General features: G+C 44.4%; 1 protein-coding gene across 1 annotated transcript in view; it reads right to left on the reverse strand.

Moving 5' to 3' along the window:
• The window catches only part of PJA2 (praja ring finger ubiquitin ligase 2), a 62,905-nt gene that overhangs the window by 37,701 nt on the left and 10,788 nt on the right, over positions 1–14,416 (reverse strand). Inside the window, 1 exon segment of the mRNA XM_040343219.1 lies at positions 11,249–11,449. Within this exon segment, the coding sequence (XP_040199153.1) occupies positions 11,249–11,447 (199 nt within the window). The 5' untranslated portion in view covers positions 11,448–11,449.

A 14,416-nucleotide genomic window follows, 5' to 3' on the forward strand; every position in this document is an offset into this window, starting at 1 on the left:
CCTGTACAATATAAGAAGCTACAAAGATTTCTGCAATGTACATTGATCACCCAGAGAAGAATATTTCTCCCCCCACCCCCCTCTCAACAAAAGCTGAGAAAATGCACCAGTTTAAAAGAAGAAAATAAGATAATTTTGAAATCTAAAGCAGCCTCAAAGTTTTTTGAAATTGGGGTTGTATTATCTCAGCCAAGTCTTCTAAACAAGTATTTAGTCAGTCATTCATAGCAATAGTCACAATAGATCATGATTAAACAAAAAAAAAAAAAAAAATACTTTAGAATCTATCAAATGATAATTAGATGCCAGTACAGATTTTTTGGAAGCAGCGTACAAGAAATGAATTCAATTAATGCTTATAAGCCTTCTCCCTGAAGAGAACTAACACAGTTTGCTTGATCTCAACGAGCTGGAAGGTGTTCCGTTATCGACAACTATTGTGAAAACGTATCTAAAATCTCAACCAGAGATGCTTGTCCCCCACAGGTTTCCAATTTAAGGGTTTATGTGGTACTTCTGCTTGTTCAAGTAAAATTTATCATACTTTTTCCACACTGTGTTACAGCCCATGAAGGCCCTTGTCCCACTGAAAATCACCACAATGCTTTGATTTATTGCTTAACCACTTAACCCCGGACCGTATTGCTGGTCAAAGACCAGAGTACTGCGTCGCTTTAACTGACAATTGCGCAGTCGTGCGACATGGCTCCCAAACAAAATTGGCGTCTTTTTTCCCACAAATAGAGCTTTCTTTTGGTGGTATTTGATCACCTCTGCGGTTTTTAGTTTTTGTGCTATAAACAAAGAGCGAAAATTTTGAAAAAAAAAAAAATAATATTTTTTATTTTGCTGTAATAAATATCCCCCAAAAATACATAAAAAAAAAAAAAAAAAAAAAATATCGCAACAAGCGTATATTGATTTGTAGGGGGTATTTTTTTATGGCATTTTTAAGAATATTTTTTTTTTTACTAGTAATGGCGGCGATCAGCGATTTATTTCGGTACTGCGACATTATGGCGGACACTTCAGACACTTTTGACACATTTTTGGGACCATTGGCATTTTTATAGCGATTAGTGCTATAAAAATGCATTGGATTACTATAAAAATGCCACTGGCAGTGAAGGGGTTAACACTAGGGGGCGGGGAAGGGGTTAAGCATGTCCCTGGGTGTGTTCTAACTGTGAGGGGGGGGTGGCCTCACTAGGGGAAATCACTGATCTTCTGTTCATACATTGTATGAACAGGGGATCAGCATTTCCCCCCTGACAGGACCGGGAGCTGTGCGTTTACACACACAGCTTCCAGTCCCCGCTCTGTAACAAACGATCGCGTGTGCCCAGCGGCGATCGCGCCAGCGGGAGTCGGGGGTGAGCAGGGGGCACGCGCCTAGTTCCCTGCGAGAGAGCCGACGTAGAGCTATGGGCTCTCGTGCAGGAGAATGACCGCAGCAGGTCAGCAAGTAGTTAACCACTTAAGCCCCGGACCAAAATGCAGCTAAAGGCCCAGGCCAGGTTTTGCGATTCGGCACTGCGTCGCTTTAACAGACAATTGCGCGGTCGTGCGACGTGGCTCCCAAACAAAATTGACGTCCTTTTTTTCCCCACAAATAGAGCTTTCTTTTGGTGGCATTTGATCGCCTCTGCGTTTTTTTTTTTTCCTATAATAAATATCCCCCAAAAATATATAAAACATTTTTTCCTCAGTTTAGGCCGATACGTATTCTATTTTTTTTTTTTGTTTTTACCAAAATCGCAATAAGCGTTTATCGGTTGGTTTGCGCAAAATGTATAGTGTTTACAAAATAGGGGATAGTTTTATTGCATTTTTATTATATATATATTTTTTTTTTTTTACTACTAATGGCGGCGATCAGCGATTTTTTTCGTGACTGACATTATCGCGGACACTTCGCACAATTTTGACACATTTTTGGGACCATTGTCATTTTCACAGCAAAAAATGAATTTAAATTGCATTCTTTATTGTGGAAATGACAGGGGTTAGGTTTCACCTAGTGTGTGTTTACAACTGTAGGGGGGTGTGGCTGTAGAAGTGATGTCATCGATTGTGTCTTCCTATAAAGGGGATGACACGATCGATGCAGCCGCCAAAGTGAAGCACGGGGAAGCCGTGTTTACATGCGGCTATCCCCGTTCTTCAGTTCCGGGGACCCCGGCGGCGATCGGGTCCGTGGGTCCCACGGTCCCGGAGCGTCGGACCGGGCCTCGGGCGCGCGCCCCCGACCCATGGCTGGGTAGATGTACAGGACGTGCAGGTACGTCCGTCTGCCCAGTCGTGGCATTCTGTGGACGTATATATACAGTGGGCGGTCCTTAAGTGGTTAAATTGTAAACCAAAGTAAATATTTTACTTCAATGCATACAATTTATTTATTTTTACACAATGGACACTGACAATAATGCACAAAATGTCAATAGGAGTTAACAAAAGCCATATGAAATCATACTTTGTAAATGTTGGCCTTTTCTAAAAGCGGTACACACACACACTTTATGTATGCGTGACAAAAAAATAAAAACATTTTTTACACGCATATATACAGTGGGGAAAATAATAATTTGATCCCCTACAGGTTTTGTTTGCCCACTTACAAAGAAATGGATGGGTGTATAATTTTTATCATAGGTGTGAATGATAGAGACGGGATATTAACCAAAAATTCAGAAAAAAAACACAATACAAATGTTATAAAAATTGAGTTGCAATTCATCAAGTAAAATAAGTATTAGATCCTGAAGCAAAGCATGACTTTGTGCTTGCCAACAAGGGTTTCTCCACCAAGTATAGAGGCAAGACGTTTCTTGAAGTTGGCCACCAAGTTTGCACACATCCTAGGAGGGATTTTGGTCCACTTTTCTTTACAGATCTTCTCTAAATCTAGGGCTGCAACTAACGATTATTTTCATAATCGATTAGTTGGCAGATTATTGTTTCGATTAATCGGATAATAGCCTTAAAAAAAAATTATTAGCATTTTTTTTGGGCCAATTTGTTGGGCAGATTACAAAACACAAATTGCCGCAAAAACACATTACATGCTTTTCTGCAGCTTCTCCATTGAAGTATATTGAACAAAAAAAACTAAATAGCACCGTTTTGCGTCAAAAAGTCCTTCCCTTTCCAAATACACAGCAGCTGAAAAAAAATCATGTATGTGAACGTGTCCCATAGGAAACGCACCAAACAACAGAGGTGTGAACCCAGGCCTGAGATGTTTCGTAACATAATGGGGTTTGACAAAAACAAAAATAAGTACAAAAAGAGCAAATAATCGCTACTGTAAGGGGTTCATTTTTTTAATGTGGGACAGTGAAAGTAATATTTACAGTAGCGATTTGCTTTTTTGTACTATAAAGGGCTAATTTTAGTTTTTTTAACCCCATTATGTGACTGGCCGATTAATCGATTATGAAAATTGTAATCGATTAATTTCATAATCGATAAGTTGTTTCGGCCTTAAGGTTTCTTGGCAACTCGAAGTTTGAGCTCCCTCCATAAATTTGTTATAGGATTAAAGCGATTGTATTGCAAAGGTTTTTTTTTGTTTTTTTTAAACAAACATGTTATACTTGCCTCCTCTATGCAAGGGTTTTGCACAAAGCATCCCCGATCCTTCACGTCTGGGGTCACCCAGCAGCGCTCCCGAGTCCTCCGCCGCATTGAGTGCCCCCACGGAGAGCTGCATTGCATGGTGGCACTTGTGCTCCCGAGTCATGCTCAGGACAGCAGTGGGTGCAAATAGCTCTTGCTGCTATCAATCTATCCAATGAGGACCTGAGACAGCAGGTGGAGCTGCTGGGCTCAGTCTCATCGCTGGAAAGATTGGATTCGGGTAAGTAAAGGGGGGTCTCTGGGAGGCAGCTGCACCACAGAACACATTAAGGTGAAAAACCAAGACTTTACAATGCCTTTAAGGTCTAGAAATTGGCTAGGCCACACCATGACCTTAATATGCTTCTCCTTGAGACACTCCTTTGTTGCCTTGGTGGTATGTTTTGGGTCATTGTCATGCTGGAAGACCCATCTTCAGAGTTCTGGCTGAGGAAAGAAGGTTCTCTTCCAATATTTTACAATACATGGCCCCATCCATTGGACCCCCAATACGGCAAAGTTTGCCTGTACCTTTAGCACAGAAACAGCCCCAAGGCATAAGGCTTCCACTTACATGCTTGACTGTAGGGATGGTGTTCTTAGAGTCATAGTCAGCATTTTTCTTTCCTCCTCCGTTAATGCCAAAGAGCTCAATTATGGTCTCATCTGACCACAGCACTTTCTCCCAATCATTTAGATGTTCATTGGCAAACTTCAGACGGGCCTGTACATTTGCCTTCTTGAGGAGGGGGACCTTGCGGGCACTGGAGGATGGCAGAGTTTTGTGTTACTAATGGTTTGTTTGGAGACTGTGGTCCCAACTGCCTTGAGATCCTTCACAAGCTCCTCCCGTGTAGTTCTGGGCTGATCCCTTACTTTTCCCCATGATCATCCTTGCCTCACAGGCAAAATCTTGCAGGGAGCTGCAGAACGAGGGCGATGGATGGTTATTTTGTATTTGTTACATTTGCGGATAGCTGCTCCAACAGTTGTCACCTCCTCACCAAGCTTCTTGCTGATTGTCTTGTAGCCCATTCCAGCCTTGTGCAGGTCTAGTCTTGTCCCTGACATACATTGACAGTTCCTTGATCTTGCCCATAATGGCGAGGTTTGAATGGAAGAAACACTGTTCTACAGAATCCATTTTATACACACACACACACACACACCTCGAGTTGTCATTAGGAGCACCTTCTTAAATTGAAGAGACTAATCTGTGTAGCACATAGTGTAGCCAGAATTATTGTTGGTTGGTAGGGGGATGAAATACTCACTGAACTACAACTCAATTTATAACATTTGTATCAGGTGTTTTTTTTTTTCTGGATTTTAGGTTGATATTCTGTCTCCATTTAAAATACACCTATAATAAAAAATTATATCCAACCTCCCTATCTCCCCCCCCCCCCCCCCCCCACACACACACACAGTTCAACCAATTAAAAAACCTCCATATGCACTCTCCTATACCCACAAGGTATAATACAAAAGAAGGAAAAAATAAAAAATAAGACCACGATCCAATTTTCTCCAGCAAGGGGGAAATTCATTTCTGATCCCCCTCAAGGGGCAAAATCGGATATTCCCTGGATAAAACTTTACCCATAAATATTAGTATTCAGTCATATCATGTACATTTAGGAAAAAAAATCCAGGCTTTTTTAAAACAATCTACTGAGCTGGACAGAACCAGCTCTTGAGGGAGTCTATTCCACATTTGCACATCTTACTGAAGAAGCCTTTCCATATTAGGGGATTAAATCTATTTTCCTTGTGATATAAAGAGTGCCCCCTTGTCCCCTGATGACCTTAAACTAAAGGAACACTAAAGGTTTGTTTTTTTATTAGATCAATTGATTGCTGTAAGCTAGAGCATTTAAATATCACTTACCTCATGTTTCCTTTTGACCTCCAAAATACAGTAATCCAGGTTTGAAAATGCCATTTCCTGTCTCTCCTCTTCTTGCTTTCCACCAGCATCTGGGGGATGGGGGAATGCAGAATGTGCTCACCCCCTCCCTATGACTACAGACCTGCGTGAAGATGCTCTCTTATATCTGACAGGCATGGAGGCTAAGCCTAATGGGAACTGTAGGCCCCATTAGGCCATGATGTAGCAAGAATGAATGCGCACCGCAAACCAGGAAGTCAGTGAGAATAATGATTCAGGAGTGACGGAGGTGAATAAAACAGCGCAATTGATTGCTGAAAGCTAGAGCATTTAAATATCACTTACCTAATTTTTCCTTTTGACCTCCAAAATACAGTAATCCAGGTTTGAAAATGCCATTTCCTGTCACTCCTCTTCTTGCTTTCCACCAGCATCTGAGCTGTTTTGCATGGTGGAAAGCAGAATGTGCTCACCCCCTCCCTATGACTACAGCCCTGCGTGAAGATGCTCTCTTATCCCTCACAGGCATGGAGGCTAAGCCTAATGGGAACTGTAGTTCCCATTAGGCCGTGATGTAGCAAGAATGAATGTGCATCGCAAACCAGGAAGTCAGTGAGAATAATGATTCAGGAGTGACGGAGGTGAATAAAACAGCTCGATTTCAACAGGTATCAAACTAGTTATAATGCAAAACATTACTTTTTACCTTATTAGCTCCTGTCGGACTTTAATTTAAGAGGAAAATATTTTTGTCTTTACAACCCCTTTAAGATGAATAACTAAATACTGTGTTCACTACATGGACCACTTATTTATACATGTTGATCATATCCCCCTTAATCTCCTCTCCTTTTACCGCTACAATATTTCCCCAGTTTTAAATAAAAATGCCTTCAAAGAAGTCAAGTGACATTACCTAAAATACACACTTTTCTCTTTTGATATGTAGACATAACAAGAAATTACATAGGACATGAGCATGCAAAGTGATGCTCATTTTCACTAGTCTTCATATCTGAAAACGTTACGTTAGATCTACCGGTAACGGTATTTCTACGAGCCTTCCAGCACGGCACACCAGAGAGATGAGGGCTCCTCCCACAGGAAACACAATCAATTGACAAGTTTGTTATAAGTTCCCACCCACCCCCTTGCTCCTCAGTATTTATTAAAGTAATCTTGAACTGGTTCACAAGGGGCACCCCCATCGGTACTTACCATTTAGCATATAGCTTACCTTTTCCTTTTTTCACATAGGGTGGGTAGTAGGCCTGCCGTCCTGGAAGGCTCGTAGAAATACCGTTACCGGTAGATCTAACGTAAGTTTTCTCCTAACGCCTTCCAGGACGGCACACCAGAGAGGATATTAAAGAACCTCAGGCCTACCTCAGGGTGGGACCACAGCTTGGAGGACCTACCGACCGAAAGCCAGGTCTTGCTGTGACAACAATTCTACACGGTAGTGTTTCAAGAAGGTGTGATGACTTGACCAGGTAGCCGCACTACGGATCTGGTCCCAGGAGGCACCTGCTCTCTCAGCCCAGGATGTCGCCAGAGATCTGGTTGAATGAGCTTTGATATTAAGTGGAGCTGGTTCTCCTGCACACTGATAAGCCTCTGAGATAGCTTCTCTAATCCATTTTGAGACTGATGGCTTTGAGGCCTGCAGTCCCTTCCTGACTCCAGCATAGAGAATTAGGAGATGGTTAGATTTCCTAAAACTTTTGGTTCTCTCTAAATATATAAGAAGACATCTTCTTACATCCAAACAATGAAACTTAAATTCCTTCTCGTTCTTTGGTTCTGAACAAAAGGACGGCAATATCATTTCTTGCGTCCTGTTGGGTAAGGATGCTACTTTAGGTAGGTATAGGGGATCTGCCCTAAGAGTGACCCTGTCTGGTTGTACCCTAAGGAAAGGCTCTTTCATGGACAGAGCTTGCAGATCTCCCACCCTCCTAGCTGTAGTAATAGCCAACAGAAAGGCTAATTTTAAAGTAAGGAACCTAAGAGAAACTTTCTCTAAAGGTTCAAAAGGGGGCATAGATAATGACTCTAATACCCTAGTAAGGTCCCATGGCGGACAGATATTTCTAAGGACGGGGGACATCCTTTCCCTAGCTAGTAAGAACCTCTTAACTAGGTCGTCCTTAGCTAATCTTTTGTCCAGGTACACGGAGAGGGCTGCTACCTGTACTCGCAGGGTGCTAACCTTAAGCCCGGCGTCTGCTCCATCCTGGAGAAAATCCAGGATAACCGGAACCGACTGGGAAGACACTAGTCTTTTTCTACTCCAGGTCTGGAAGGTTTTCCATACTTTTAAGTAGATTTTTCTGGTGATCGGCTTTCTACTTGTAAGGAGAGTATTTATCACCTTTTCTGAACAACCTTTTTGTTTCAGGATCTGGCGCTCACTAACCAGGCTGTTGGTTGAAAAAATTCTGGTCTCGGATGAAACACTGGACCCTGCCTGAGGAGATCTGCTCTGGCTGGCAGTTTCAGAGGTTCTGCTACTGACATGAATCTCAGATTCGCAAACCACGTCCTCCTTGGCCACCATGGGGCAATAAGGAGGACCTGACCGGGGGACCTGCTGATTTTCTGGAGTACCCGCGGAATTAGCGCCAGGGGTGGGAAGGCGTATGCCAGTCTGAAGTGCCAGTTCTGGGACAACGCGTCCAGGCCCTCGGAATCCCGTTCTACGGAGGTTGAGAAGTACCTGTTCACTTTCCTGTTCTTCCGGTTTGCGAACAGGTCTATGTCTGGTTCGCCAAACTGAAGAACTAGGGCCTGAAAGACCTCGGGATTCAGTTCCCATTCTCCCTGTCTTATTTGTTGGCGACTGAGGAAGTCCGCTTCTATGTTGTCTGTCCCCTTTATATGTATGGCTGAGATGGAGGTGACCTTTTTCTCTGCCCAACCCAGAATTTCCATGGTTAGTTCCAATAAGGGGCCGGATCTGGTACCGCCTTGGTGGTTCAGGTAGGCTACTACTGTAGTGTTGTCTGAGCTCACCTGGACCTCCCTGTCCTTGACATCTTGTTGGAAGGCCTTCAGGGCTTCTCCCACTGCTCTGAGTTCCCTGAAGTTGGAAGATTGACGAGCTAGAAGGTAGCTCCATCTTCCCTGGGCTTTTTTCCCCCCCAAGTGGGCACCCCACCCCCATGTGCTGGCATCCGTAGTTAATTTTACCGGATCCCATTGGGCCCAAGGTCGACCTTCCCTTAGGTTTTGGTGACTGGTCCAGGGATTCAGGGATTCCTTCTTTTTGTCCCAGGAGGACAGAAAGAAAAAAATGGAGTGTCCTGGCATGCAACTGGGACCAGACTACCGCTGGTATGGATGCCGACATTAACCCTAGGACTCTCATAACTGACCTCCTGGGAAGTCTGGGGAATTTCACCAGATTCTCTGCTGCTGACGCCAATTTTTTTTTTCCCTTTGATGTGACGTCCCCTTCCCAAGCCTTAACCCAGATAGCCCGCCTGGCCGAGTTGATCAAGGCCGCTGTCTTGGCTGAAGCTTTAGCAGTCTCCAGAGCGGCATCTGCTAAGTACGCGACAGCTTTCCCTATCAAAGATAGAGACCCCAAGATTTCCTCTGACTCCGTAAACTGGGCGAGGTGTTCCGCCAGTTTCTCTACCCAGAGGTCTGCATTCCTGGCTACACAGGTCGCAGCTAAGGCTGGGGCCATAGAAGCTGTGTTAGCCTCCCAGGCTTTTCTTAGGAGTGATTCAGCCCTACGATCCATTAGGTCCTTAATACTGCCAGCATCTTCAAATGAAAGGTCCGACTGTTTTGTGACCTGAGACAGGGCCGCATCCAGTTTTGGGAGTTTGAAGAAGACTTCCCCAACTGACTGGGGGAACGGGTACTTCCGTTTCCAGGTTTTCTGAGTGGTCAGTCTCCTTTCTGGATTTTTCCACTCTTGTAAGATTATTTCTTTTAGTGATTGGTGAAGAGGAAATACTCTATCCTGTGTTTCACTGAGCCCCCTATACACCTTATCATGTGCAGAGGTCGTTCTGGGAACCTCTGGAATCTCTTCAGTGGCATAGATTGCCTGAAGGAGACTGTCCACATCCTCTGCTGAGAAGAGAAACCTTTTCAATTTTCCTTCCTCCTGAGACATGACTGAGTCTCTATCTTCCTCACCCTCTGAGCTGTGTCTAGTGACCTGGCTCATAACCTCACTTTCCTCTTCTTCCTGATCATGAAAAAAGATTTGGGAGGGTAGGAAAGGGGTACTGGGTCCTGCAAGGAGACTTCCTTGGGAGGGCAGACCCTCTCTAGGGACCGGTTCCTCCGTATTAGGGGCTGTGGCTGCCTGTGTAGCCGTCTCCCTGAAAGCTCTAACCGTAGCCAACATTTCGGACTGCATTGATAAGAGAAAAGTTATCATGGCAGCCGCCTCTTTCCCAGCCAGCTGGTTAATACACTTGTGGCAGAAGGGTTTGGTGTGGGATTTTGGGAGCTTATCTTTACAGTTTCCGCACTTTTTAGAGGAACTGTAACTAGCTGAGGCTGAGGATTGAGCAGAGGCCCCCTGGGTTTCACCGGGAGATTCTGTTAGAGAGGAAACATAATAAACAGTAATGTTATTCCCTCCCGCTCGGGGCTGCAGGCTGTACTGGGGAGAAAAGAGAGAGAGAACGAGGAAGGCAGCCGATACCAGCTGCATCCTGAAGTTCAGGAGCTCTCACTCTCCTCTTTCCTCCCTTTCCAGGGGGGACAGTACTCACCGGCCCCCGATCTGGATTTGGTTGCCGCAGCGCTTGTCTTCCCGTCCTCTTCCATCATGAGGAGGTTGACTGGGTCCTTGGCTTGCCGGTACCTGCAGTAGGGTTTATCCGCCGCCGACCCCGCCGCTCCACGCTGCTCTCCACGCCGAAGCGTCACTTCCGGGTTGCCGTGTAGGAAACGCCCACTCTCCGGTGACGCGCTTCCTGTTCCTCTCAGAGCGAGGCCTGAAGCGTAATGCTCCTTTGCAAACCCCCCCGGGAAGGAGAGATCAGCAGCGTGGCGGCTTTTTTGCAGAGGGACGATGGCTTTTTCACCACAGCTCAGAGCGCCCATGCATATCTTTGTGGCGACCTGTGAGCGACCGAAGCCAACAGGTTAGTTCAGCTCTCCCCGGCCTCCCTAAACCTGCCTCAACAGGGGTACCCTTCGACCTCACCGTCTCCAGGTAATAGAAAAAAAAAACGTGTCGCTGTGTTCAGGAAGAAACACAATCAATACTGAGGAGCAAGGGGGTGGGTGGGAACTTATAACAAACTTGTCAATTGATTGGGTTTCCTGTGGGAGGAGCCCTCATCTCTCTGGTGTGCCGTCCTGGAAGGCGTTAGGAGAAAAACAAGCCCAGTAAAACAGTTAAGGAAAATTTATTTTTACACTTTCAAATAAAAGGAACTCTTCTACCATGATAATAATGTTTGTTAGCTTAGGTTCTCCTTTCTGACCCAAATGAACTCCTCTTTGACCCCATCCATGCAGTCACTTGGCTCCTGGGGTAACAGATGTACTGCAAGCCCTCTAGCGCCCCCCCCCCCCCCAGAAGCCGACAAGGACACTTATTGCACACCTTGCCATTACTTCCACAGGAGGTACTTTTCCACATGTAACGAAAATTGAAAATATATATATTTTTTTAATTGGCAAAGGCAGCCCTTGTTGCTGTACCCATATTCACTGTTGCAATAAATGTTACATTCATAAGAAGAACAACATGTCACATACTTAAATTGTTTTCCTTCTGCACACTGTCCAATTCCAGGCCTTCACCTTCACTCTTCTGCCGAGCTGAAGATCTGTTAGGACTCTCTAGAGAGGGTCGGAAACTAATATATGCATGTCTTCTTCCATATCTCCGTCCCGTGAGCGTCTGATATCCCCCAGAAGGTTTAGGCCAGGCAGTCTTACCAGCTTCCTGACCCATTCCTGCAATAAAACAATCATAATAATTAAATTGCATTTCCAAACAAGTAAAAGCAACATTCAGCTAGCCAACAAGGATATTCAGTTAAACAGCAGATGTGTTATAGTCTACTTCACTCAATTTACCTTAATCCAAGCAAGTAGTAAGCACCTCAAGCCATAGTGTGCCAGCCAATTTCCACTCAAGAAATTCAAGCAGGCGAGTGAAAATTTGAGGGGCCGTTTACAGGAAGTGGTCTAGTGGTAGAATAACTGTGGGACTGATGTGTGCATTCGCCTTTGCGGACAAACACAGGGGGGGGGATGGAGGCACTTTAAATGTTTTCTTCATCATTTCGTTTTTTATCACTTTTATTGTCGTCATAAGAGAGTGTAAACATTCTTGTGACAGGTACTCGTTATGGAGAGAACCTGGGGTCTATAAAGACCCCAAATCCCTCCTCTGCCCTTAAAAGCATTCACAACTCCCAAGGTCGATTTTTTTTTTTTAATGTCGCAGTTGTACGTGGTGTCAGGTCATCGCTTCTGGGTTACCATAGCGGAGAGCCAACCAGAGCACTGTTCTGGCTCTCCCACTAGCCAGCAGACACGCCCGTTGGTGTCGCTCGGGTTTCCAGAGAACACAGGGCCTGAGACTACCACGGTGCAGGTCCCCTTCAGCTGCCGACCGACAGGTTTTAAAAATGGTACCAGGGGTGATGCCTGCAGCTGCAGACATCATCCGATATAAACACTTGAAGTTCAGTAATGTAGGGGTATGTCAATGGGTCAGCACGTGGTTCAAGTAATTTTACCAATATTAAATCAAATAACACATTAAAATTGAAATGGAAAACTAAATATAGCAGCAGAAAAAAATTATACAATAAAAGCGGAAGTTTAGCTAAATATAAAAACACAAAAATAAGCACAAGGGACATAACTTAAAATAAGTATGTGTCCCTTGTGTCGATCATCCTCCCCCTCCGGTACGGCGGGTGTTAATACAGCTAAGGGGGGCCAAACATGGAGAAACCTAGGGATGTCATATGTAGAGTACACAAATATGCAATAAAGGAAACCATTATGAAGATGGCTCGTAGTAATCCCGAAATTTCCTTTGAGGGTACGAATCTATCATTGTATCTAGATCTAACCCGTAGGACCATGTACCAACGTAGAGTGGTCCGGCCTTTGTTGGAAGCTCTGCGTTCTAAGGGGGTTAACTACCGCTGGGGGTTTCCATTCAGTTTGACGGCCTCTAGTAATGGTAAACAGCAAGTCTACGCACTAAAGACGATTTGCTGTTTTTTGTTGATACACTGGACCTCCCCTCAGTAGACTTTATAGACTGGAGGACATATAAAACAGGGACTCTCCTACAGCGGCTGGAACAGTGGCAGCAAGTCCCCCGTAGGGGACAAGAGAAAAAGTACTAAGGGAGATATGTATATCAAGAGGTGCAATTGATTAAAGATTAAGTGAAAGGGAATATGGAAATTGTAGTTAGCAGATCTAAAGAGCTGGAGAATATAGGGAAATAGCGTCTGGGGGGGGGGGGGGGGAATTAGAGTGGGGTAGCCAGGGATAATTGTGTGGGGTGTGTGCGAATCTCTCTACCAGTTAGGTGGGATGCTCCGAGGGGGGAGGATTAAATGGAGTTTCTCTGAGGTGAGGGGGTGGGGGCGCGCTATAGAGCTCAAATGGTATTTTTTAATTTTTTCTCTTTTAAAGTGGGGACAGAGTAGACATACCCCACTGTAGCGAGGGGCGAGGCAGAGGAGGAGAGGTGAATTATATAGAAAAAAATTCTCTTCTTTCTATATCTATTTTTTTTTGGGGGGGGGGGGGGGTATAATAGATAGTTTTTTTTTTATATGACAATCTTAGATTTTCCCTGCAATGTTAAACTGTTTCTAGCAAGTAAATGATGGAACATAAGAATGTATAATGTTGTAAGGAATATTGTTAATAACAATAAAAAAATTTGATTATAAAAAAAAAAAAAAAAACAGCTAAGGGGCCATCAGGAGTTCTCAGAGAGCTTGACAATGACTGCCCTTTCCTGCCATTCACAGAAGCTGCAATACAGGTTCTATGAATGGCACAGGATCTGAGCTAAGGGGGTAGAGCTAGCACTCATCTGCCTGTCCCCCATTAGAGGTCCTGTGTCATTCATAGAAGCTGTAGTACAGATCTTGAGAGCTCCTGACAGGCCCTAATTTCCCCAAATAAGTCAAATAGACAAGGTGTTAACTCCTCCTGACTTTCTAATCTGCCTGAAAACCATCAAAGCTCCCAAATGACCTGCACGATTAATAATTTAAAAAATTGTTAATCGCAATTAAACTCCCCTTACGATCTTAAAGCGGGAGTTCACCCGAAAAAAAAAAAAAAAAAAAATGTTAACAGTAGATTGGGCCCAATTACAGGAAGCAGAATCGGGTGTTTTGATTAAAATCAATGCAGTACTTACCTTTTTTGAGATAGATGTTCTCCCGCCGCTTCCGGGGATGGTCTTCGGGACTGGGCATTCCTATTTGATTGACAGCCTTCAGACGGTCGCATACAGCGCGTCACGAGTTGCCGAACGTCGGTGCGGCACTATACGGCGCCTGCGCACCGACGTTCGGCTACTTTCGGAAACTGGTGACGCGCTGTATGCAATGGTCGGAAGGCTGTCAATCAAATAGGAACGCCCAGTCCCGCAGCCCATACCCGGAAGCCGCGGGAGAACCTCTATTTCAAAAAAGGTATGTACTGCATTGATTTTAATCAAAACACCCGATTCTGCTTCCCGTAATTAGGCCCAATCTACTGTAAAAAAATAAATTTTTTGGGTGAACCTCCACTTTAATACAGCATTTTCCCCGATTCATGTTAAACAAGTTCACAGCCAAGCAGAGTGGTCAAAAGAGGGAAAATAAATAAAAACACTCAAATGTTTATCAACATCGATAAAGAGAGGCAATGCACCTCTGGGTTCTTTTA

This window comes from Rana temporaria, chromosome 1, assembly GCF_905171775.1.
Source record: "Rana temporaria chromosome 1, aRanTem1.1, whole genome shotgun sequence".
NCBI lineage: Eukaryota > Metazoa > Chordata > Amphibia > Anura > Ranidae > Rana > Rana temporaria.